Consider the following 23,109-nt stretch of genomic DNA (forward strand, 5'->3'; position numbering starts at 1 on the left):
TGTCCTTACTTCACCTCCCCATAGTGTTGAAGATGATTATGAAATCCCATGCCCAAGACATCCTAGTGTCTCCAGACTGGACATGGAAAGTGTGGTACCCCGAACGTCTAGCCATGACATGAGCATTTGTCCTCTGATCCGGCTGTCACTTTTGGACGACCTCCTGTTGCAGAAGCAAGGCAGGGTACTGCACTTGAGTCTGTCCAACCTACACCTCCGTGCACGGGGATTGAACGGTGATGGTTGATGGCTTTCGACCTTTCTCCCGAAGTTGTGGGTGTCATCCTGGCAGCCAGGTGTCCCTCGACCATAACAATGTATAGCAGATGCTAGGAGAAATTTGTTGACCAGTGTGCCCCTCACATAAAAGTCAGCCTTTACAGGCACAGTTAGCTGATATTTTACTGTTCCGTCGTTCTTTGGCTCAGCAAGACCATGCTGTAGCAACAGTTAAAGGTTACCTTTGGCCTTTCTATGTTTGCCTGATCAGCCTTTCATCTTTAAATCTCGTATCTGGAAGAAAGTTGTTAGTTATAGATTCCTTACCTTAGAATTACTCCCAGGCGTCAGACTGGATCCGGAAAGTATTTCCGTCAGCAGTACCTCTGCGCGTCTGAAGGTGGCGTCGGTCGGCAACGCATCCATTGGCGTCGTGGCCGCTGGGATGACGTTGCGGCAACTACTTAGACGCCGCCCTCGTGCGCTGACGTCTGTTCTTTCTTTTTCCATGCCAGCCTGTGCAGATCGGTGAAGAGCGGTACCTCAGTCATTTTTTGACTAACTTTTTATTGACTTTTGTCGACTTCTTGTTTCGAGTCTCCGACTCCGGACAGATGCACGAGAGATGCCTGGTTTTAAGGCCTGCGTTTCCTGTAACCGATTGATGTCCGTGACTGATCTGCACCGCATGTGCCTCTTTTGCCTGGAGCACGACCACGACCCCAAGTCATGCTCCGACTGTCAGTTGTTGACGCCGAAGGCTTTTCGGGAGCGGTCCCGAAAGCTGCTAGAACGCAGACAGTCGGCTCCACACCAATCGAGTCCCGGTCGAGAGGAAGGTCGAGGGACCGGTCGCGGAGCCACCACCATTCCGGTTCCAAGTCATCGAAGTCTTCGCACTCCGGGTCAGTTAAGTCGAAGCATAAGAAGTCGTCAAAGATGCATCCTCGCTCTTCTACTTCTCCTCGTCGGTCGGCCGATTCGACGAGGCACGTGGGTGGTGCCACTCACGCTGCTCAGCGCACGGAGCCCGGTGGTTCGACTCCAGGCTTCCCTCCCTTTCCGGGACCAAGAGCGACCCCCGCCGAACTTCGTACGTTCTACCAAGCGATGCATGCCATCTTTGGGCAGACCAATCCCGCCAGCGCGCGTTCGAGCCCCGCGGGCTCGGTAGGTGGACCTGGGTCTTCGCTGCCAGCGGCTCCAGCGCCGCAGGCTCCCCTTGGATCCAGGCCTGTTGACCTCATTACACCTCCACCGGCGCCTCTTCCTCCAGTACCACTTCCGCTACCGACGCCGGTTTTGCCCCCAGCCGGCGTCGACCCTGATGTGGACACTGTGCCGGACCGGCGTTTACCAACGCCGGATCCGGCACCAGGTGGGGATTTATGCCTCTGTTCACTCCTGAGGTCCCTTTCCAACAACTGTGGCAACCAGAGGATGATGAGGAGGACTGGGAGGGGTCAGGTGACACTTTAACTGACCAGCAAGATACTGAGCTGGACTGGAGAAAGGACCTGGGGGATGCCAGTGGTCTTGACACTTCACCCGACCTTGGTATGTTGTCTCCTCCTACCGTGGCTACGGAGGAGGGAGCGTCATACGCTGTGGTGTTGCGTAGGGCGGCCGAGGCTCTCAACCTCAAGCTTCATACGGTGGCGGTCAGGACTAACCTCCTGACTGATGTGCTTCAACCAGCGGCAAGCTCTTTGGAGCCCCTGCTGCCGTTTAATGAGGCCCTCACCGACGTCCTTTTGGGCATGTGGTCCAGGCCCAACACGTGGGCTCCCGTGGACAGGATGATCGCCTGACACCACAGCCCGGCTCCTGGCGACCCCGCTTTCCTCTCCCAACACCCCACCCCGGAGAGGTTGATGGTCCAAGCCTCCACCTCCAAAAGCGCCTTCCCTATCGCTCCACCGGAAAGGGAATCCAAGAAGCTGGACCATCTTGGCAAGAAAATTTTCTCTTCTGCCAGCTTAGGACTGCGGTCCGTAAACACCACATGTCTCTTGGGCCGTTATTCGGACTCAGTGTGGGATACGGTGGTGCAGATGCTGCCTCAGTGTCCGGAGGAGCCCCGGGCAGTGCTCTCCCAGGCGGTTGCCGCAGAGAGAGATGCAGCAAGGTTTATGAGCCGTTGTGGGCTGGACTTCGCCGACTCTCTGGGCAGGACTAGCGCTTCGGCGCTACGCCTGGATGGACTGGCTTTTCAGGGGATGTCCAGAACACCTTGATGGACACGCCCTTTGATGGCCGTCGCCTTTTTGGCGACAAAGCAGACCACGCCCTAGAGGACTCATGGGCTACGGCCAAGTCCTTGGGCCTCTCCTCCGTCCGGCGCAATCTGTTTTTCGCCCCTTTCGTGGCCACGGAAGGGGTGCCTCGCGACGTCCCACCAGGGCCACAGGCCGCAGCAAGTTACCCAACCTTCACGCAGCCGGGGATGTGGAAACAACCAGTGAGGTTCCGGGGGCCAGCGGGCGGGCCAGTCTACCAATCTCCCTCTGGAGCTGCCTCCAAACCCTCCTAGTCCGACCTTTCAGGCCCATCAAACGCCAATGGGCGGCAGGATTCACAATCACCTCCCCCTCTGGCGCACCATCACTTCGGACAGGTGGGTTTTGCAATTAGTCCGAAGGAGCTACTCTCTACCCTTTAAGACTACCCCTCCAGCCATGCCACCATGATACCACCGCATGTCGGATGATCATCTGACCCTTCTACAGCAGGAAGTTACGACTCTCTTGGCCAAGGGAGCCATCAAGTGCGTTCCTGTCCCAGAAGTAGGTCGTGGTTGTTTCTCCCACTACTTTCTGGTTCCCAGGAAGGACTAGGGCCTGCGTCCTATCTTGGACCTCCGGGACGTCAATCGCTTCCTCTGGCAGGAGAAGTTCGAGATGTTGATGCTTGCTTAGGTCTTGGCTGCCCTCGACCCGCAAGAGTGGATGGTAGCGTTGGACTTGCATGACGCTTAATTTCACATTCCCGTCCTGCCGTCCCACCGGTGTTACCTGCGGTTCACGGTAGGCTACGAGCACTTTCAATTCACAGTGCTCCCCTTTGGCCTTACTAGCGCCCCTCGGGTGTTCACGAAAGTGATGGCGGTGGTCCGGGCTCATCTGCGAAGATAGGGGGTTTGTCTTCCCCTATCTCGACTACTGGCTGTTGAAGGTGGCCTCGCCCCAGGCAGTCGTCTCCCACCTCCAGACTACGGCCGACCTCCTGCATTTGCTGGGGTTCTCCACCAATGTGCCGAAGTCGCACCTGTTTCCCTCTCAGAAGCTCCTCTTCATCGGAGCGGTTCTGGATACGACGCGGTTTCGGGTCTATCCTCCCGAACAGCGAGTTCTGGATATTCGGGCTATGATTCTGATCTTTCGGCCTCTGTCCCGGGTTTCGATAAGAATGACCCTGAGGCTGCTGGGCCTCATGGCCTCCTGCATCCTGCTGATCGATCAAGCCAGGTGGCATATGCGGGCTCTGCAGGGGGACCGGAAGTTCCAGTGGGCGCAGCATCAGGGAAATCTGTCTGATTGCGTCCAGATCTCGGAGGGCACTGCTCGACAACTGCAGTGGTGGCTTACGAACCAGGATTGGGTCAATGGCAGATCCCTCTCCTTTCCCCAACCAGACCACACTGTGGTGACGTATGCCTCCCTTCTGGGATGGGGTGACCACATGGGAGAGGCGGAGATCAGAGGCCTCTGGTCTCTGGCGGAGTCCGAGCTTCACATGAACCTTCTGGCGTTCCCGGCGATTCATCTTGCACTGAAGGCATTCCTTCCCTCTGTCCGGGGAAGAGTAGTGAAGGTGTTCACGGAAAACACCACCGCCATGTGGTATTGCAACAAACAGGCCGAGATGGGGTCGTGGCCCCTATGTCAGGAGGCCCTCCGCCTCTGGGCATGGCTGGAACGTCAAGGCATTTCCTTGGTGGTTCGACACCTGGCAGGTTCTCTGAATGCCAGGGCGGACGAACTCAGCCGCAGGTGCATGATGGATCACAAATGACGTCTTCACTCGGAGGTGGTTCAAGGTCTCTTTTAACAGTGGGGAGAGCCTTGGTTAGATCTATACGCCACAGAAGAGAACGCGCAATGTCAGCAATTCTGCGCGTTGGAGTTTCCAAGGCGGCACTCGCTAGGCGACGCTTTTCGTCAGGAGTGGAGTTGCAGTCTATTGTACGCCTTTCTGCCTATACTACTACTTCCCAGAGTGCTGGAGAAGATCAGGCATGCTGGGCCCAAATCATTCTTGTGGCGCGAATTGGGCACAAAGTCTGGTATCCCAAGCTACTCAACATGGCCATCGATCCTCCGATCAGACTGCCTCTTCGGGAGGATCTTCTGTCGCAGCAGCAGGGGACGGTCCTCCACTGAACCTGTCCAGTCTCCACCTCCTTGCGTGGAGATTGAGCAGCGGCAGTTGACGTCTTTCGAGCTGCCTCCAGAAGTTTGTGACTTAATCTTGGCAGCCAGGCGTCCCTCCACAAAGACGGTATACGCCTGCAGGTGGAACAATTTTGTGGCATGGTGCACAGCAAAGGCTGTGGATCCCCTCTCTGCCCCTCTTTCTGAAGTACTCTTGTTCCTTCTCTCTTTAGCCCAGCAGGGCTCTGCTCTGGGCACTATCAAGGGCTACCTTTCTGCCATCTCTGCTTTCCTTCGGCTGCCAAATCAGCCTTCTCCTTTCAAGTCCCCGGTATTTAACCGTTTCTTGAAAGGCTTAACACATCTTTTTCCTCCAATTCCCTTCTTAATGCCTCAGTGGGACTTGAGACTTGTGCTTACTTAGTTAATGTGCGCACCCTTTGAGCCGCTTCATAACTATCCTTAACGTCTCTTAACTCTTAAGACTGCTTTCCTGGTAGCCATCACTTCTGCTAGAAGGGTGAGTGAGCTCCAGGCTCTTTCTTCTAAACTTCCTTTCTTGTCTGTTCATCCGGACAAGGTGGTTCTCAGGACCCGTCCATCCTTTCTTCCTAAGGTGGTCACTGTCTTCCACATCGGGCAGACCATTACTTTGCCCACCTTCTTTCCGCCTCCGCATCCTTCAAAGGAAGAAGAGAGGCTCCACCGTCTGGACCCAAAGCGTGCTCTCTCCTTCTATCTGGATCGCACAAAACAGTTCCAGGTGGATGATCAACTTTTTGTTGGCTACGTGGGTGCAAAGAAGGGTCGGGCCGTACACAAACGCACCATTTCTCGATGGGTTGTGTTGTTTATTAAGGCTCTTTACTCTCTTGCTAGAAAGGAGTCTCCAGTCGGGCTACGCTCTCACTCCACCATGGAGACGGCAGCCACTACTGCCTTGGGAAGAGGAGTGCCTCTGAATGACATCTGTCAGGCGGCAACGTGGGCATCGCTGCACACGTTCACCAAACACTACTGCCTTGACAGCCAAGTCCGGAGAGACTGCTTCCTTGGTTGTTTTGTTCTCCAGGATTTTCTGGTGTGATCTTGGTTCGCAGACCCACCACCGGGGTTGGTATTGCTGGGGTATCTATTCTAAGGTGAGGAATCAATAACTAACGTGTTTCTTTCAGATGCACAAGTTACTTACTTTCGGTAACGATATATCTGTAAGAAACATTTGTTAGTTATAGATTCCTTACCGCCCCACCCAGCCTCCCCGTTCTGCAAACTGATTTCTAGGGTTAAGGACATCCTTTCAGGACCCTAATTTGTGCACCAATGGTCAGTGTTTTGCATGGCTCTGCTTTTCTGGCGCGGAAAGTCGTGCACAGAACTGACGACCGCGCGTGAGGGCGGTGTCTAAGTAGCTGCCGCGACATCATCCCAGCGACCACGACGGACGCGTAGGCGACCAACGCCACCTTCCGACGTGCAGGGGTACTGCTGATGAAAAAACTTTCCGGATCCAGTCTGACGCCTGGGGGTAATTCTAAGGTAAGGAATCTATAACTAACTAATGTTTCTTACAGATATAGTGTTACCAAAGGTAAGTAACTTGTGTGTTTGTGAGGCATTTCTTAAATGGACTGAAGCACATGTCACCCAAACACCTTTTTTTGAAACCACAGGGGATCCTTAATTTGAGTCATACATTCCTGATGTGTGCTCCATTGGAACCTAATTACATCTGTTGACAATAAAAACAGTGTTCCTCATTGCTGTCACTTACGCTCGACAAGTGAGCAAACTCCACGCTTTGTCCGTTCAGCAGCCATGCGCCACCTTCTTTCTGAAAAAACGGGTCCTCCATACAAAGACTGCGTTCCTACCAAAGGTTGTCATGCCCTACCACATAGGGAAACCCATCATTTTGCAGTCTTTTTACTCTGACCCCTCTTTCCAAGGAAGAGGAGTGTCTCCATTGTCTCGATCCTAAGAGGGCCCTTATCGACAGGACTAGCAGCCCTTGACTGTTAATCAGCTTTTCTGGGGCATAAAATGAGAAAGCAGTGTAGAAGAGAACAATTTCCAGATGGATTGGCTTATGCATAAAGATCTACCCAGCAAAGGCTGCTACAACTGCGCTAGAGCATGGTCTGCCAGTGCTAGACATCTGACAGGCTGCTGCATGAGCATCAGTTCATACTTTCTGAAGAACTACTGCCTGGCTAGCCAGGTCTGGTGTGAGGGGCATTTAGCTGTGTTTGTTCAGCAGGATTTCCTGGTCTGAGCCATTGCATAGACCCTCCACCTGGGAAGTACTGCTTTGGTATCTATACACATGGGGAGGAATCCTCAGTTAGTTGTCTCTATCAGAAGAAGTTACTTACCTTCTGTTACTTCTTTTCTGGTAGAAACTCTAACTGCAGATTCCTCACGACTATAATCAACAAATAGTGGAGAAAGCGCAGTACTCCAAGGTGAAAGTGCTGATAGCTGTACATTATGAGACACATACTCAGGTGTGTACCCCCACTTAACAATGATTTAAGTCCAATACAATTCTTGGTCCTTATTCACTATGATTTAAATAGGACAGCTCCTGAGATACTGTTTGTTTTGATCCATGCCCTCTTGATAAGTTGAAATTAAAATGTAAATAAGAATATTAAATAGAGGGTAATTGTCGTGAGCAGGATTTTATGTTTAGGACAAATACTGTGGGTGCTTAATCTCTCCATAATGCAGCACACTGCATCATAAACTCTGGCAGCTGCAAAATCAGCAAACTGTTCAGTTTCAAGTACATTCACAAAAAAACAAATACCGCAATTTCAGCCAAAGTTTGTTGCATCTCAGATTATTATATGCCTTTATCTTTTTACAATATCTAACGGCGATGTACCCAGAGTACAGGTTATAATTAGCAACATTAATTTATAAAAGTATAATTTTGTTCCTGTGCTTTTCATTTTTAAATGTATAATTTTGCACCTATGTTATTCAATCACGTTTAACCCTACTATATTTGGAATGTGGGGATTTCCCGTGTTCAATCTTTATTTTAACAACTGACTGTCAAGCTAAGCAAAAGACTGTCAGAGCCCGTAAGTACCTAAATGATAATTAGTTCAGCCATACTTCAATATTTACCTCTAATTTTCACTACCCATTAAATATTAATTCTTCCTACATCAAATAATTTCATGAAAAGACGAAGACTGTTGAAAGACCCTTTGCATCAAGATAATCAAACCCTTATTTGTAAATAGCCCTTTCTCATAGGCAATTCTTTACTTTTTGTTCTTTAAGTTGCATTAGATTTTTCTTTGCAAAGAGCCTCTTGAGTTGATCTACTTTTAAACAGTACATTTTCTAGTGTTAGGAATACATTTCATAGTGACCATATGTAGACGATGCACTACAGAAGCAAGATTACTGTATTTCACATGATCAAAATCATACCAAACAAGCATTATTGAAGAGATGCTCAGTTTCATTATTCAAAGTGTTGTTACTGAACTCGGACGTTGTGCCAATATCTCATCTTAGAACATGCACCAACTCCAATTTGTTGCTTGAGGACAACTATTCTGATGGATACATCTGCCTGTGGATTCCTCACCTAATGAATATCCCCTGCGCCAGCATTCCGCAGAATTTTTTCCTAGCTCTCCACGCCAACGAGGGCGTTGGCTCCGCTGGCGACTCCGCATGACGTCACTGGAGCCATAAGAGAGCCTCGTCGGCGTGATCACGTCAGTTCCCTTTTTTCCCGCGCCGGCGACGCGTAACGGTTTTCTAGGACTCTCCCTATTTTGTCGAGTTACTTTGTTGTTCCTTCAACTTTAATTGTTGCTGTTGCGATATCGTCTTCAAGGAAGTCTGGTTTTAAGCCCTGTAGGGAGTGTGGGGTCACATGTCCATCACTGACCCCCATGAAGATTGCTTTTGGTGTTTGTCATCGGATCACGACGTGGAGGACTGATCCTGTTGCAGGAAAATGCATCCGAAGGCACTTAAAGAACGGGACACTAAGTAGTTTCTGGCCAAGACGAAGAAGGAAGAGGGCATAAAAGAGAGAAGTCGAAGTCGTCTACTACGCATACATGGAAGTCGAGAAAACATAAGTAAGACATGGATCTCGGCGCCGTTCGACGGAGGCTTAGGCTTCGAGGTCGCCTGCTCCTCGACGTCGCCGGAAAGACTTTGTATCTCCTTCGCCCTCGCCTTCACCTCGTGTGACCCCAGAGAGGTCTCTTTCGCCTAAAGGTGCTCCGGCGCAGTCTCCGGCGCCGAGGGATTCACCGGCTTCTGAAGCTGAGCCGGTGCAGGATGATCCATCTCCTCCTGTGCCTGAAAATGAACCGGTGGATTCGGCAGTGGATCCGATCGTTCCGACGTCTGATACTCCCCGTTTGGATACTGGCTCACATCCGTACCCACAGTTCCCGACTCCAGGTTCGGATCTGTCACATTTTTTTTAATGCAATGTATGGTGTGTTTGCAAGGGCGGCTTTCCCATCTGGAGCACCTTCTGGTCCCACGGGTCCACTGGCTTTGAACTTGGGCGTGCCCCAGCACTATGCCCAGGCACCCTTCGTGCCTTTCATGCCAACGGCGCCGTCATGGCAGTTTCCGGCTCTGAGGGTCTCAATGCCGTTGATGGAATCCCCGGCACCGTCTGGTGGGCCTTCCTCTCTGCCTCGTGCGGATCCCATACCTCCTTCGGAACCTCCTTCGACGCCAGCTCCGGAGCAGTCAGCGTCGCGTGCAACGCCACCGACGCTGCTTCCACGGATTCGCTCAAGGAGAGAGCCACAGATGCTGTTGGACGAGGAGCAGTATCGCAGAGAGGAAGTAGAAGAGGGTGAATTGGAAGATTCTCTAGATGAATAAGAGGAAATTTAAGAGGCAAGTGGATTGGACACTTCCCCTGAGTGGGAACACTCTTTAACAAGGGCTACTCCTCCTCAAGTGGTAGCTCCTTACCATATGGTTATAAGAAAAGCTGCAGAACGTTTGGACTTACAGTTACCTACTGCTGAGTATAAGCCAAATTTGCTAACAGAGGTCTTGCATTCGCCTTCTGCTACAGTTGAGCCCGTGTTACCCTTTAATGAAGCCTTATTAGAGCCTATCCTCGAGGTTTGGCGTAAACCACTCTTCGCCTGCTGTTTCTAAGGCTGTGGCTAGAAGATATAGGACTGCACCAGGAGATCCACTATTTTTTTCTCTTCCATCTCCAGAAAGTTTGGTGGTGCAGGCATCTTGCTCCAAACAATCTTCAGGCGCTTTTCCTCAGGTTCCAGCTGACAGGGACTCTAAGAAAATGGAGCAGTCTGCTAAAAAGGTCTTCTCTTCGTCTAGCATGGCACTAAAATCGACCAATGCTACCTGTCTGTTGGGTCGATATATACATGCCTTGATGGACTCTGCAAAACAGTTGGCTCCCAAATTACCTGATGAGGGGAGGGGAAACTTTATGGAGATTCTGTCGGATGCTCAGACTGCAGCTAGACAAGTTATTCAATCAAGCCTGGATACAGCTGATTCAGTGGCCAGAGTTATGGACTCCTCCATAGCTACAAGAAGGCAAGCTTGGCTTCGATCCTCTGGATTTTCCCCTGATGTCCAGGCCACTCTTTTTGATTTGCCCTTTGATGGATCTAAACTCTTCGGAGAAAAGGCCGCTTTGGCATTGCAAAGGTTTAAGGATAGTAGAGCCACGGCGAAATCCTTGGGATTTCAAACCCAGACAAGGGGTTCGGGCTACAAAAATATTGTGGCTTTGGACGATCTTCCTTTTGCAGCTTCCGGCAACCTCAGCAGTAGCAAAATCCACTCTATAAGTCTTGTTGAGGAAGAGTCAAAGGACACCAACGTGGTTCTGCCCGCAATCTCTCCTCCTCCTCTTCTACCTCCCCTGCTCCCCCTTGTACCGCAGAAAAGCAGCCCTAGATCCCCCATCCTGGATCATGTGGGTCCTGTAGGGGGTCGGCTGTCTCACTTTCTACAGGGTTGGAAATCGGTCACGTCAGACCTTGGGTTTCAAACCTTGTAGAGAGTGGGATTGCTCTTCCCTATTACTACAAAAAGGTGCGATAGAGGTGGTTCCAGAGCAGTAAAGGGGTCAGGGATGCTACTCCTGGTATTTCCTGATCCCCAAAAAGGACGGCAGGTTACGTCCGATTCTGGACCTCAGGGTCTTGAATTTGTACCTGAAGCAGGAGAAATTCAAGATGCTGACCCATGCTCAGGTTCTTCTGGCGCTGCAGCAAGAGGACTGGATGGTGTCGATCGACTTGCAGGATGCGTATATTTTCACAAGCCCCATTCTGAAGTCGCACAGGAATTATCTCCGTTTTATGGTAGGGTCACAGCACTACCAGTTTGCTGTCCTCCCGTTTGGTCTTACTACTGCACCTCGAGTCTTCGTAAAGTTGATGACAGTGGTGGCAGCTCATCTCAGAAGGTCGGGGATTCCTGTTTTCTCCTATCTGGACGACTGGCTGCTCAAAGCGGAGTCACCAGAGATGGTGCTTCATCATCTGCGAGTAACATCTCAACTGTTGTTCAACTTGGGTTTGTCAATCAATGTGCCCAAATCTCTCCTGGTGCCCTCTCAGCGCAACCTGTTCATAGGGGCGGTACTGGACACTACTGTGTGTCGAGCTTTTCCTCCTCCACAAAGAATTCTCGACATTCAGGAAATGATTCCTTTGTTTTACGATGGAACGGTTGTTTCGCCTGCTTGGTCTGTTCGCTTCCTGCATTCTGTTGGTCAGACATGCGCGCGGGCACATGAGGGCTCTCCAGTGGTGCCTCCGCAGACAGTGGTTTCAACACAACAGAGATTTCAGGGAGTCAGTCAGAATCTCCAGAGAACGCTGCAGCTGCGCTGACTTGGTGGAGTGTGCAGGGCAACCTGTATCAAGGCAAGCCCTTTCAGCTTCCTCCGCTGGTGGCCACAGTGATCACGGATGCCTCCACTCTAGGGTGGGGTGTTCATCTGGGGGATCTGGAGGTCAAAGGTCTTTGGTCTCCATAGGGAAGGTTGCTTCACATCAACCTTTTGGAATTGCGGGCGATACGTTTGGCACTAAAGGCTTTCCTTCCTTCCCTTCGCAGTCAGTCGGTTCAGGTCCTGACGGACAACACTACCGCGATGTGGTACATCAACAAACAGGGAGGTGATGGGTTGTATCGTCTCTGTCGAGAGGCTCTGCGACTCTGGTCCTGGGCTCAGAATCATGAGATTTGTGTGTTTGCAAATCATCTAGCCGATGTGCTGAATGTTCGTGCGGACAGTCTCAGTCGGCGTTGCTCGGCCGATCACGAGTGGCGGCTTTATCTGGAAGTGGTCCATCTCATCTTCCAGATGTGGGGGTCTCCTCGGTTGGACCTGTTTGCCACCCAAGAGAACGTGCACTGCCCGTTGTTCTGCAGTCTCCAGTATCCGATGCAGGGAGCGCTGGGGGACGTGTTTCAATTGGATTGGAGCTCACAACTCCTTTACGCGTTTCCTGCCATACCTTCTCAGTGGAGAAGTGTTGCTCAATGATTAGAGCGGCAGACCCTGATGCAGAGGTCTAGCCCGGGACCAGGGTTCAATTCCCCGCCTCGGCGGGTCTTGGGCTCAAAAATTCCACGGACCTGATAATTCTCGCCTTGGTGCCATTCTAATCATGGAGTCCCACTCTGCAACTCTGGGCAATAGCTTGCTTAATCTCCACAACGGCCCCCACAACGCTAAGGATGCCTGGCCTTCACCTTGGGGGTGCCCAGGAGTGGACGCCTCACAGGGAAAAGCCAGGATGGGTTCCACAGCGGTATTCGTACAAGCGCCGAGAGGCCTTCAGGTAGTCGTGCGCTATACAAGTATCCATACATGTACATTTACATACCCTTGATTCCGCAGGTCCTGAGGAAGATTTGCCAAGACCGGGCCCAAGTCCTATTGATCGCCCCGGATTGGCCAAGAAGGGTGTGGTACACAGATCTACGAATTAGAGGCCACGTTTTCAATAACCTGGACACTAGCATGCACAGCATAAATGATATACTTCAATTACATCTCTATTAACCAAATTTAACAAGATTGTTCAAATAGTATTGAATCACATACTATTTCAATATCTGACAATCATCAAAAACACTGTTCAATTCATTATACTTTTCATTTCCTCAATCACAAGATATATTTAACAAATCAGTTTCCAAAGAATAAATGCTTGAGAATCTTCGCCCAATGCATTTCGGGATGAAAAATCGTCAGGTGAAGTCACTGTGGCGGAACAGTGGCATATCGTTATCGTGGCAATTAGATACGATAGGAGATTTTGAATACAGCTTTGGAAATTTAAAGGGAGAACATGGCCGGTTTGGCGGTTTTTTAACGTTTATGCCACTTGAGGAGCATGTTTACGTATTGCGCCTGACGAAGGGACTTTTTTCGTCCCGAAATGCATTGGGCGAAGATTCTCAAGCATTTATTCTTTGGAAATTGAATTATTAAATATATCTTGTGATTGAGGAAATGAAAAGGATAATAACTTTACTAAGTACACAGATCTACTTCACCTCTCATTGCACCCTCCGCTCCGTTTCCCTCTCAGGGCAGACCTCTTCTCGCAGGAGCAGGTTCTACACCCCCATCTTCAGAGCCTGTAACTTCATGCCTGGAGATTGAACTGGGCAACCTGAGTTCCTTCTCTCTCCCGCTGGACGTTGTGGATGTTATCTTGTCATCCAGGCGACACTCTACAAAGTCGATTTATTCCTATAGATGGTCTAAGTTTGTTAAATGGTGTGGAGAGAGATCCATTGATCCTTTAAAGGCCCACTTGTCGAATGTTCTTCAGTTTGCTCTTTCCTTGGCTCAGCAAGGTTGTGCTGTGGCCACGGGTAAAGGTTATTTGTCGGCCTTATCGGCTTTTCTGTGTCTGCCTGATCAGCCGTCTTTATTTAAGTCTCCTATTGTTTTGAGATTTATAAAGGGCCTTACCAATAGGTTTCCTCCTACTCCCTTTGTTATGCCCCAATGGGATCTAAATCTTGTTTTAACTTTCTTGATGGGTTCCCCGTTTGAACCCTTACATAGCTGTCCTTTGAGGCTTTTGTCTTTTAAAACAGTCTTTCTGGTGGCTATTACCTCAGCAAGGAGGGTAAGTGAGCTTCAAACTCTCAGTTCAAAACCCCCGTTTTTGACCATACATGCTGAATGGATGGTCCTCAGGACCAGGGCTGCTTTTCTGCCTAAGGTAGTTACTCCCTTTCATCTGGGGCAATCCATAAATCTCCCTGTGTTTTATCCTCCCCCTTCCAAGGAGGAGGAGAGACTTCACCGCCTGGACCCTAAAAGAGCAGTGAGCTTTTATTTGGACAGGACAAAGCACTTGCGTATGGACGATCAGCTCTTTGTGGACTACTTTGGTCGCACGGAAGGCAAGGCTGTGCACAAGCGCACTCTATCCAGATGGATCATCTTGTGCATTAAGATCTGTTGCGCCCTTCCTGGTAAGGAGCCACCTGAGGATATTAGAGCTCATTCTACAAGAGCCAAGCCTCCCACCTCTGCGTAAGCCAGAGGTGTTCCTGTGCTGGACATTTGTAAGGCAGCAACTTGGGCTTCCCTCCACACATTCGCAAAGCATTATTGCTTGGACTCCGAAGTGAGGAGGGAGGGCCACTTTGAACGCTCTTTCTTGCAGGTCTTTTTGGTATAAGAAAGGTGGACACCCTCCTCCGGGAGCGGGACTGCTGTGGGAATCTATTCATAAGGTGAGGAATCCACAGGCAGATGTATCAATCAGAAGAACAAGTTACTTACCTTCGGTAACGCTTTTTCTGGTGGATACAATATCTGCCTGTGGATTCCTCACTGACCCACCCTCCTCCCCGTTGTCCACCTTTTGTATACCTTAAAGGATGCCTTGTTTGACATGTTGTTTTACGTTGTATCTTCTTTCTATCTGGTACATTTATAGGAAATGCTTATGTTCTTTAGCTTTCCTTTTGGTTATGTACTGTGTATATTTGTTCGAATGTTGTGTACTGAGTATACTTTGAATCTGTTGTCGGTCCACCTGTTCGCCTCGGAGGCACGGACAAAATGGGTGGAACTGACGCCATCACGCCGACGAGGCTCTCTTATGGCTCCGGAGACGTCATGCGGAGCCGATGTCCTCGTTGGCGTGGAGAGCTAGGAAATCTGAGGAATGCTGGCGCAGGGGATATTCATAAGATGAGGATTCCACAGGCAGATACTGTATCAACCAGAAAAAGCGTTACCAAAGGTAAGTAACTTGTTCTTTGGTGCTCTAGGGTATGATAAATATGGTAAAGTGTTTTCCTACTTGCCTGTATCCCATTTTATCGGGCTTGTAACTGACAGACCATACCACATCGGTCTAATCCTTCACGTATGTAGCCATATCCTCTGCTTAACATTGTTGACCTTTGTTTTTCCTAATTGACCAGCAAGGGTCTCTGTATTCAATAAAAAAAATATTTTTGGGGATTGTCGCGACCCAAGGCAGTGTTGCTAACTAAGCAGATATTCATGAAGTTTCAAAGAAATGTAGGGTTCATCTTACTCCTACAACTCAAGCGGGTTACGGGCCCAAGTGGTATTTCTTAGTGTGCATGTAGTATACAATTTATTTTGTGGTGAAGGGCTGTATTAATAGAGACATTGAATGTAAAGCATAATTTGTATTCAGTATGTGAACTATCTGAAAAAATCTCTGTGTATTGTAATAAAAATAGTAATCCTTTTTATCATTCCATAGAAACAATTTGACTGTGATTGATATGCTAATAGTAGAAGGAACAGGAACTACTGAGAGTCTGAGAGTTGCAGGCAAGCCTCCGGGACCAGGAAGTTCCTTGCGATTTAAAATCACTGAAGCACTTTTGAAAGATTGCACAGATAGTAAGTATTGCAGAACTACCAAACGTCTTATACATACGAGTTTGGACATAGATGGTTTAACTTGCTTACTTATGTACTAAGGCTCGATACAAGAGACATTGTTTTCTGTTAAATATCTGAAAGCAATGTGTCCATTATTAAGCATTTTATGTAACCTGTTGCTTGATCTACGTGTATACCGAAAGGTTAGTGTTCCACTAGCTCAGAGAGACCGCTCGGAGATGACACGCAGAAATACAGTCTCCAGACCATAGCCTCTTATATTTATTGTGTCACTCGTGCTCCATTTCCCATTAGCGGACCCTACATTGTTTTTATTTGCAACTTTGACCCACTTTGCTTGCTTCCTGAAGAATCTATGAAGCTGCTCCTCATAGGTTGCTGCCCATTTCTAGTGAAATTTTCTTAGCAATGCTCCCACTCACCAGTAGGTGGTACATGTTCCTCCACGGCGACTGTGCATCCCAGAAGTGCAGAGCTGCATATAAGCACCATCCTTCCACATCAGTTCCTTTCTTTCCACGCCCTTTGACACTGATCCATGGCTCCACTCCCAACTTTGTTTTTTCAGTGACTTTTAAATAAATAAAAAACATTACGCCCACAATGTGCCAGGAATGATGTCTCCCCTAAAAAACAACATAATTCAAACAGTGCCGTGGTTGCAGGAAGCAGATGTTGATCATGGACATTCACAACACATGTTTCTTGTGCGTGGGCTGTGAGAGTTGTGTGATGAATGCAGTTTTTTGCACCTTAAGGCAAATGGGGAATAGAAGGCAAAACGCCACGTCGACAAACAAAAGAAAAGATGCAGGCAAAAATTAGAACCCGCTTCTGCTCTGCAATGAAGCATGTCTTTTAATAGTCAGACTTCCAGAGGAACCCAAGATGAGCTGAACCTTTTCACTATTCAGAGGGAGGGAAAAAAAAGCTCAATGATGCCATTATACGTCTAAAAGAATGGTACATGTTTTGTTTTTGGCTCATATGGGACAATGTGGACCTTAAAAGAGGACAGCTTTCTCTCCCTTCCCGAATAGTCCTTGCTTGGGACATACAAATGCGAGCAGACTCTATACCTTCAACTTACATGGTGTTTCTGGTCCTTTATTAAAGCCCACAACAAGAATGTCTTCCTTTACTTCTAGTATGTCAGTTATTTCTTCGCTTTGTAGGAGACGATCAAAAAAGTCTAGTATCCTTTGTTGCCATATTTGTTTTCTACATTGGTCTGACAAAGGATGACATGAAAGTTTCTTATTGTATTAGACATCGAGTTTGATGGATCCAACAACCTAGTCAAAGGACACAAGCATTTATGTGAGAAAGCAACCTTTGTTAGTAACTAGCCATGCAACTAGTTACGGGCAACAATAGTAACAGTATTTAAATGTCAATCATAATGTTCACGTAGTGAGCTTCCAACAGTTGTGTCGGTTACTAACAGTGCAATAATTCTATTGTTCATGGGATGCCCTGGAAAGGAAATCGGCTGTTACCAATGGGTGCTTAATGACATGTTTGCACTTCCTCTGTAATAATGTCACAGTTTATAGTCTTTTTGTTCTGCATTTGATGTAGTTTTTTGTCCGTTTTTTAAATATTTACCAACTAATAATTCAAATAAAACAGACAACTTCTCGCATGCATCTTTCTCATATCAAAAAGTATCCCCAGTTGTACGTTAAAAGAGAAAAAAGTACTAAAGGAATACATTTTTATTGAATTTATCATGCAGCTCCTTTGGCTTCTAAGTATTATGTTTTTTAATCCATCACGCTTTCCTTTGGAGCAAATACTTGTCGTTATCATACCATTACATGTTGGAATCTCCCACAAAACTTGTGATCCGATTTACATTTTGATGAAACTCTTTAAAATGTCTCTTCATCAGGACCTCCGATTGTTAGTTTGAGTTATACTTTTATGTTAATTCCATTAGACTTTAACAACTGTTAGTTTTTCCTACATACAAAAATCCACAGGGCATTTCAAGCTGTACATACATTTTTTTGACTTGCATGTCGCAAAATAGAATTACATTTGTTTACCACTATGTAGCTGACATATATAAGAAGGAAATTGTCCACTGTTACAAATTTAACAAATGAGATGTTGAGGCATTACTGGTGAATCTGTTTTTGGAGAGACAAAAGAATTGGAAAGCAATCCAATTTATAAACATTCCAGATGCCCATCTTATTGATGCCTCTATAGTTTCCTTCAAGATATACAAGGATAGTGCCAGAAACAAGCAATAGAGCTGGTACTGGTTCTAGATGGTAGTCCCTGCTGTTTTCAAATCATTTTTTGGTTGTGAAAAGATCCAAGGAGTATGCACTTCAGCCTGGACTTGTAGGCTGTAAGCAAACAATTTTCGAGGCCAGGTTCAGAAAGGTGATTCTGGCTCCTGTTCCCTAATTCTTGAAGATTTATATCTTACTGGTTTCCCTGGACTGACAAAATTCCTGTTTTAACCACCTCGCTTTCCAGCCCTCTGTATGTGCATAATGTGTCGTGATAACTCTTTTAAATCTTTGTCTTCCAGTGTCTGGTTATTAATTGAGCTCCCCTCCTTTGGTTGCCACCCTTCTTTGCTGAGTGAGCACTTTGTTCGATGGCATTCCTCTTCAGCCCCCACCAATATTTATTAATATCCTGTAAGAGGCTCCGATCCGTTGTGGGTAACCCTGGCCACGACTCAAGGGGTGGCCTTTCCTTCCCTTGACAGCTTGTTGGTCTTCTGTTACTCTGCTTCCGTGCAGAACAAACTGACACAGTAAACATGCAATCCTTTGTTTTTGTGTGTGGTTTTCTTAATCGTTTTTGTATCATGCAATTTTCTTTGCCCCAGGCATTCCTCAGTATAAACGACGTGCAGTGTCATTGGAATCAATCAAATGTTGCAGGATCTGATTATGGTATCCCAAGACTTGTCCATTGACTTAGTGGTACATTTGATAACCAACCTTCTTGTTTGCCTTGTTTTCAGGTGATAGTAATAACAGATGCTGTCCTTCTCAGTTGGGTAGCCCGTGTAGCTGTTAATTGGCGGCTTATGCTCACAGATGGAGTTTGTTTCCTACATGTCTCTGAGATATGCTTAACATTTTGGATCTGAAAGAGACACGTTAGTGATAGATTCCTTACCTTAGAATATTCCCAGGCGTCAGACTGGATCCGGAAAGTTTTCGTCAGCAGTACCCCTGCGCGTCGGTAGGCATAGTCGTACGGCTCCGCGTACGTCGCTGGCATCGTAGCCGCCGAGTTGACTTCATCAGAGCTACTTAGACGCACCCACGCGCGCTGACGTTAGGTCTTTCTGTTTCCACGCAGCAGCGCAGATCCGAGAGAGAGCGGTACCCCTAGTTAAAAGTTTTGACTTGGATTCTGACAACTTGTTTTGTCGTGTACTTGACTCCTGGTGCAATAGGGATGCCCGGGTTTAAGTCCTGTAAGGCCTGCCATCGAAACATGTTGGTATCGGACCCTCATGACGTGTGTCTCTTCTGCTTGGGGTACGCCCATGACCCCGAGGCGTGCCCCGATTGTCAGGCCATGGCGCCGAAAGCTTTGCGGGAGCGTTCCTGAAAGTTGTTGGAGGTCCGACAATCGGTTCTGCGTCGCTCGAGGTCCCGCTCCCGTGGGAGGTCAAGGGGCCATCAGCATCGCTCGTCGGCATCGGGGACAGGTAAGTCTAGGCGCCATAAAAAGTCGAAGAAGCGACGTTGCTCTTCCTCTACCCCTCACCGGTCAGGGGATGCGGTGGAGGGGGCGGGCAGTGACTCTCCCGCGGCTCCGTTGGAGCCTCCGTTGATGCCTGCGGCCTACCCACCCTTTCCGGGCCCGCACGCGACTTCGGACGAGGTGCAGGCCTTCATGTCGGCCTTGCGCCATTTGTGTGCCCCGCCAGGTCTCTCCGGAGCCCCTTCGGGGCCCGCGGATCCGTTGGAAGGATTTCCATCCGTGCCGCTGCCTCTGGCCTCAGCTACGCCAGCACCATACCCTGCGGCGGTGCTGGCTCCGGCCTCGGCTCTGGCCTCAGCGCCAGCTCCGGCCTCTGCTCCGGTCCTGGATCCGGTTTCAGCGCCGGGCATGGCGAACCGGGACTGGTATCTTACCCTCCCATTCCATTTCTTGGAGGGGAGTTTATCCCATTTCCCAGGGCACCTTGTCCTTACTGGCCTCTTAAGCAACCGGTGGACGAGGGCGATGAGTCTGGTTGTCCAGACTTCTGCCTTGCTGAGTGCACTCCCTTCTGCCCCTCTGGACAAGGCATCCAGGAAACTGCAGCAATTTGGGAAAAAGATTTTCACATCTGCCAGCTCTGCGTTGCGGGTGGTGAATACTGCATGCCTGCTAGGCCGCAATTCGCATTCTGTGTGGGACACTGTGGCAAGCACGGGTGGTTCTCTTCCAAGCCATTACCGAAGGGAGAGATGCTACAAAATTTACTGTTCGTTGTGGGCTTGACACAGTCGATTCTCTCGGTAGGGCACTTTCCACAACTGTGGCGCTCCGTCGTTCTGCTTGGCTCCGAACTACTGGCTTCTCTATGGATGTCCAGAATACCCTGTTGGACATGCCCTTTGATAGTACACGCCTCTTTGGTGATAAGGCGGATAGCACCCTGGAATGCTTTAAGGACTCTCGGGCTATGGCCCAGTCCTTCGGTCACGCCACCATGTGTAGTCACTCGGGGTCCGCTTTTCGGACCTTTCGAGGTCGGGGAGCCCAGGCGCGTTTCTTTCAGACCCGTAAGGCTGCGCAGCCACAGTCTCAGCGCAGCCGTGGACGTGGTACACGCCGTGGTGGCTCCCGGGGACAGCGGATGGGTCAGTCCACCACCTCCCCTGCCGCCGCCTCTAAACCTTCCTAGTCCGGTGTTTCAGGCCCACCTGATGCCAGTGGGTGGCAGGATTCGCCATCACCTTCCCAACTGGCGCTCCATAACCTCGGACAGGTGGGTTCTGCAAATAGTCCGCAGGAGCGCGTTCCGATGCCAGAAGTAGGTTGTGGTTGTTACTCCCACTACTTTTGGGTCTGAAGAAGGACCAAGGTCTGCGCCCTATCTTAGACTTCCGGAACGTCAATCGCTTCCTCCAGAAGGAGAAGTTCAAGATGCTCACGCTTGCTCAGGTCTTGTCTGCCCTAGACCCGCAAGACTAGCTGGTATCGTTGGACTTGCAGGATGCTTATTTTCATATCCACATCCTGCCAGCCCACCCGCGTTACCTACGGTTCACGGTGGGCCACGAGCACTTTTCAGTTAACCGTGCTCCCTTTTGGCCTTACCAGCGCCCCTCGGGTGTTCACGAATTGATGGCGGTGGTCGCAGCTCATCTGCGCAGATCAGGGGTTTCAGTCTTCCCCTAGCTCGACGACTGGCTGTTGAAGGCGGGCTCACCCCAGGCAGTCGTCTCCCACCTCCAGACTACGGCCGACCTCCTGCATTTGCTGGGGTTTTGCCAAAGTCGCACCTGATTCCCTCTCAGAAGCTCCTCTTCATCGGTGCAGTTCTGGATACGGCGCAGTTTCGGGTTTATCCTCCCCAACCGCGAGTCCGGGACATTCGGGCTATGATTCCGATCTTTCGGCCCTGGTCCTGGGTTGTGGTCAGGAAGACCCTGAGGCTGCTGGGCCTCATGGTTTCCTGCATCCTGCTGATCGATCTTGCTAGATGGCATATGCGGGCTCTACAGTGGACCTGAAGTTCCAGTGGACGAAGCATCGGGGAAACCTGACTGACTATGTCCAGATCTCGGAGGGCACTGCACAGGACTTGCAGTGGTGGCTCACGAACCAGCGTTGGGTCAGCGGCAGATCCCTCTCCCTTCCCCAACCGGAGCACACAGTAGTGACGGACGCGTCCCTCCTGGGCTGGGGCGGCCTCATGGGAGAGGCGGATATCAGAGGCCTCTGTTCTCCGGCGGAGTCCAAGCTCCATATCAACCTTTTGGAGCTCAGGGCGAGCCTACTTGCACTCAAACCATTCCCTCCCTCTGTCAAGGGGAGAGTAGTGCAGGTGTTCACAGATAACACCACTGCCATGTGGTTCTGCAACAAACAGGGCGGGGTGGGGTCGTGGACCCTATGTCAGGAGGCCCTACGTCTCTGAACGTGGCTGGAACGTCAAGGCATTTCCTTGATGGTTCAATACCTGGCAGGTACCCTGAACGCCAGGGCGGACGAACTCACCCGAAGGTGCATGTTGGATCACGAATGGCATCTTCACTCGGAGGTGGTGCAAGGTCTCTTTCAGCAAGTGGGGAGAACCTTGGTTAGATCTATTCGCCACCGAAGAGAACACGCAATGTCAGCAGTCCTACGCGTTGAAGTTCCCAAGGCGGCACTCACTAGGCGGCGCTTTTTGTCGCGATTGGAGTTGCGTTCTGTTGTACACCTTTCCGCCTATACCACATCTGCCCAGAGTGCTGTAGAAGATCAGGCGTGACTGGGCACAAGTCATTCTTGTGGCACCGGACTGGGTTTGAAGAGTTTAGTATCCCGAGCTACTCAGCATGAGCGTGGATCCCCCGATCCGACTGCCTCTTCGGGAGGATCTCCTGTCACAGCAACAGGGGACGGTCCTCCACCGAACCTGTCCAGCCTCCACCTCCTTGCTTGGAGATTGAGCGGCGACAGCTGATTCCATTTGACTTGCCTCCCGGAGTCTGTAATGTGATTCTGGCAGCCAGACGTCCCTCCACTAAAATGGTATACGCCTGTCAGTGGAAAAGATTTGTGGCATGGTGCACAGCAAAATTTGTTGATCCTCTTGCTGCCACTCTTTCTGAGGTTCCTTCTTTCTTTGTCCCAGCAGGGATCTGCTCTGGGCACTATCAAGAGCTACTTTTCTGCTCTTTCTGCCTTTCTTAGGCTGCCTGATCAGCCCTCTCTTTACAAGTACCCAGTTGTCAATCGATTTCTCAAAGGCATTACTCACCTTTTCCCTCCTGTTCCTTTTGTGATGCCTCAATGGGACTTGAACCTGGTTCTCACATATCTGATGTGCGCTCCCTTTGAAACTCTTCATAACTGTCCTTTGCAGTTATTGACTTTGAGAACGGTCTTCCTGGAGGCCATCACCTCCGCTCGGCGGGTGAGTGAGCTCCAGGCTCTTTCCTGCAAACCACCTTTCCTGGCGAATCATCCGGACAAGGTTGTGCTTCGACCGCGTCCCTCCATTCTAAAGTAGTCTCTGCCTTTCATCTCAGGCAAACTGTAACTCCGCCCACTTTCTTTCCGCCTCCGCACCCTTCAAGAGAAGAGGAGAGGCTCCACCGTCTGGACCCAAAACGTGTGCTCTCGTTCTATCTCAACCGCACACAACAGTTCCTGGTGGATGACCATCCCTTTGTTGGCTACGTGGGCGCCAAGAAAGGCCGGGCTGTGCACAAGCGCGCTATCTCCCGATGGGTTGTCTTGTGCATTAAAGCCTGTTACTCTCTGGCCAAAAAGAAACCTCCGGTTGGGCTGCGGGCCCATTCTGCCAGGGCGCCAGCAGCTACTACAGCATTGGGACGCGGTGTCCCCCTGCAAGACATCTGTCAGGCGTCCACTTGGGCCTCGTTGCATACTTTCACTAAGCAC

General features: G+C 49.7%; 1 protein-coding gene across 1 annotated transcript in view; it reads left to right on the plus strand.

Annotated features, from left to right (window-relative positions):
- The window catches only part of TMEM131 (transmembrane protein 131), a 943,143-nt gene that overhangs the window by 615,147 nt on the left and 304,887 nt on the right, over positions 1-23,109 (plus strand). The window contains exon 27 of the mRNA XM_085622890.1: positions 15,371-15,513. Coding sequence (XP_085479016.1) covers positions 15,371-15,513 — 143 coding nt within the window. The remainder of the gene's footprint in view (positions 1-15,370; positions 15,514-23,109) is intronic.

Source organism: Triturus cristatus, chromosome 8, assembly GCF_964204655.1.
Source record: "Triturus cristatus chromosome 8, aTriCri1.1, whole genome shotgun sequence".
NCBI lineage: Eukaryota > Metazoa > Chordata > Amphibia > Caudata > Salamandridae > Triturus > Triturus cristatus.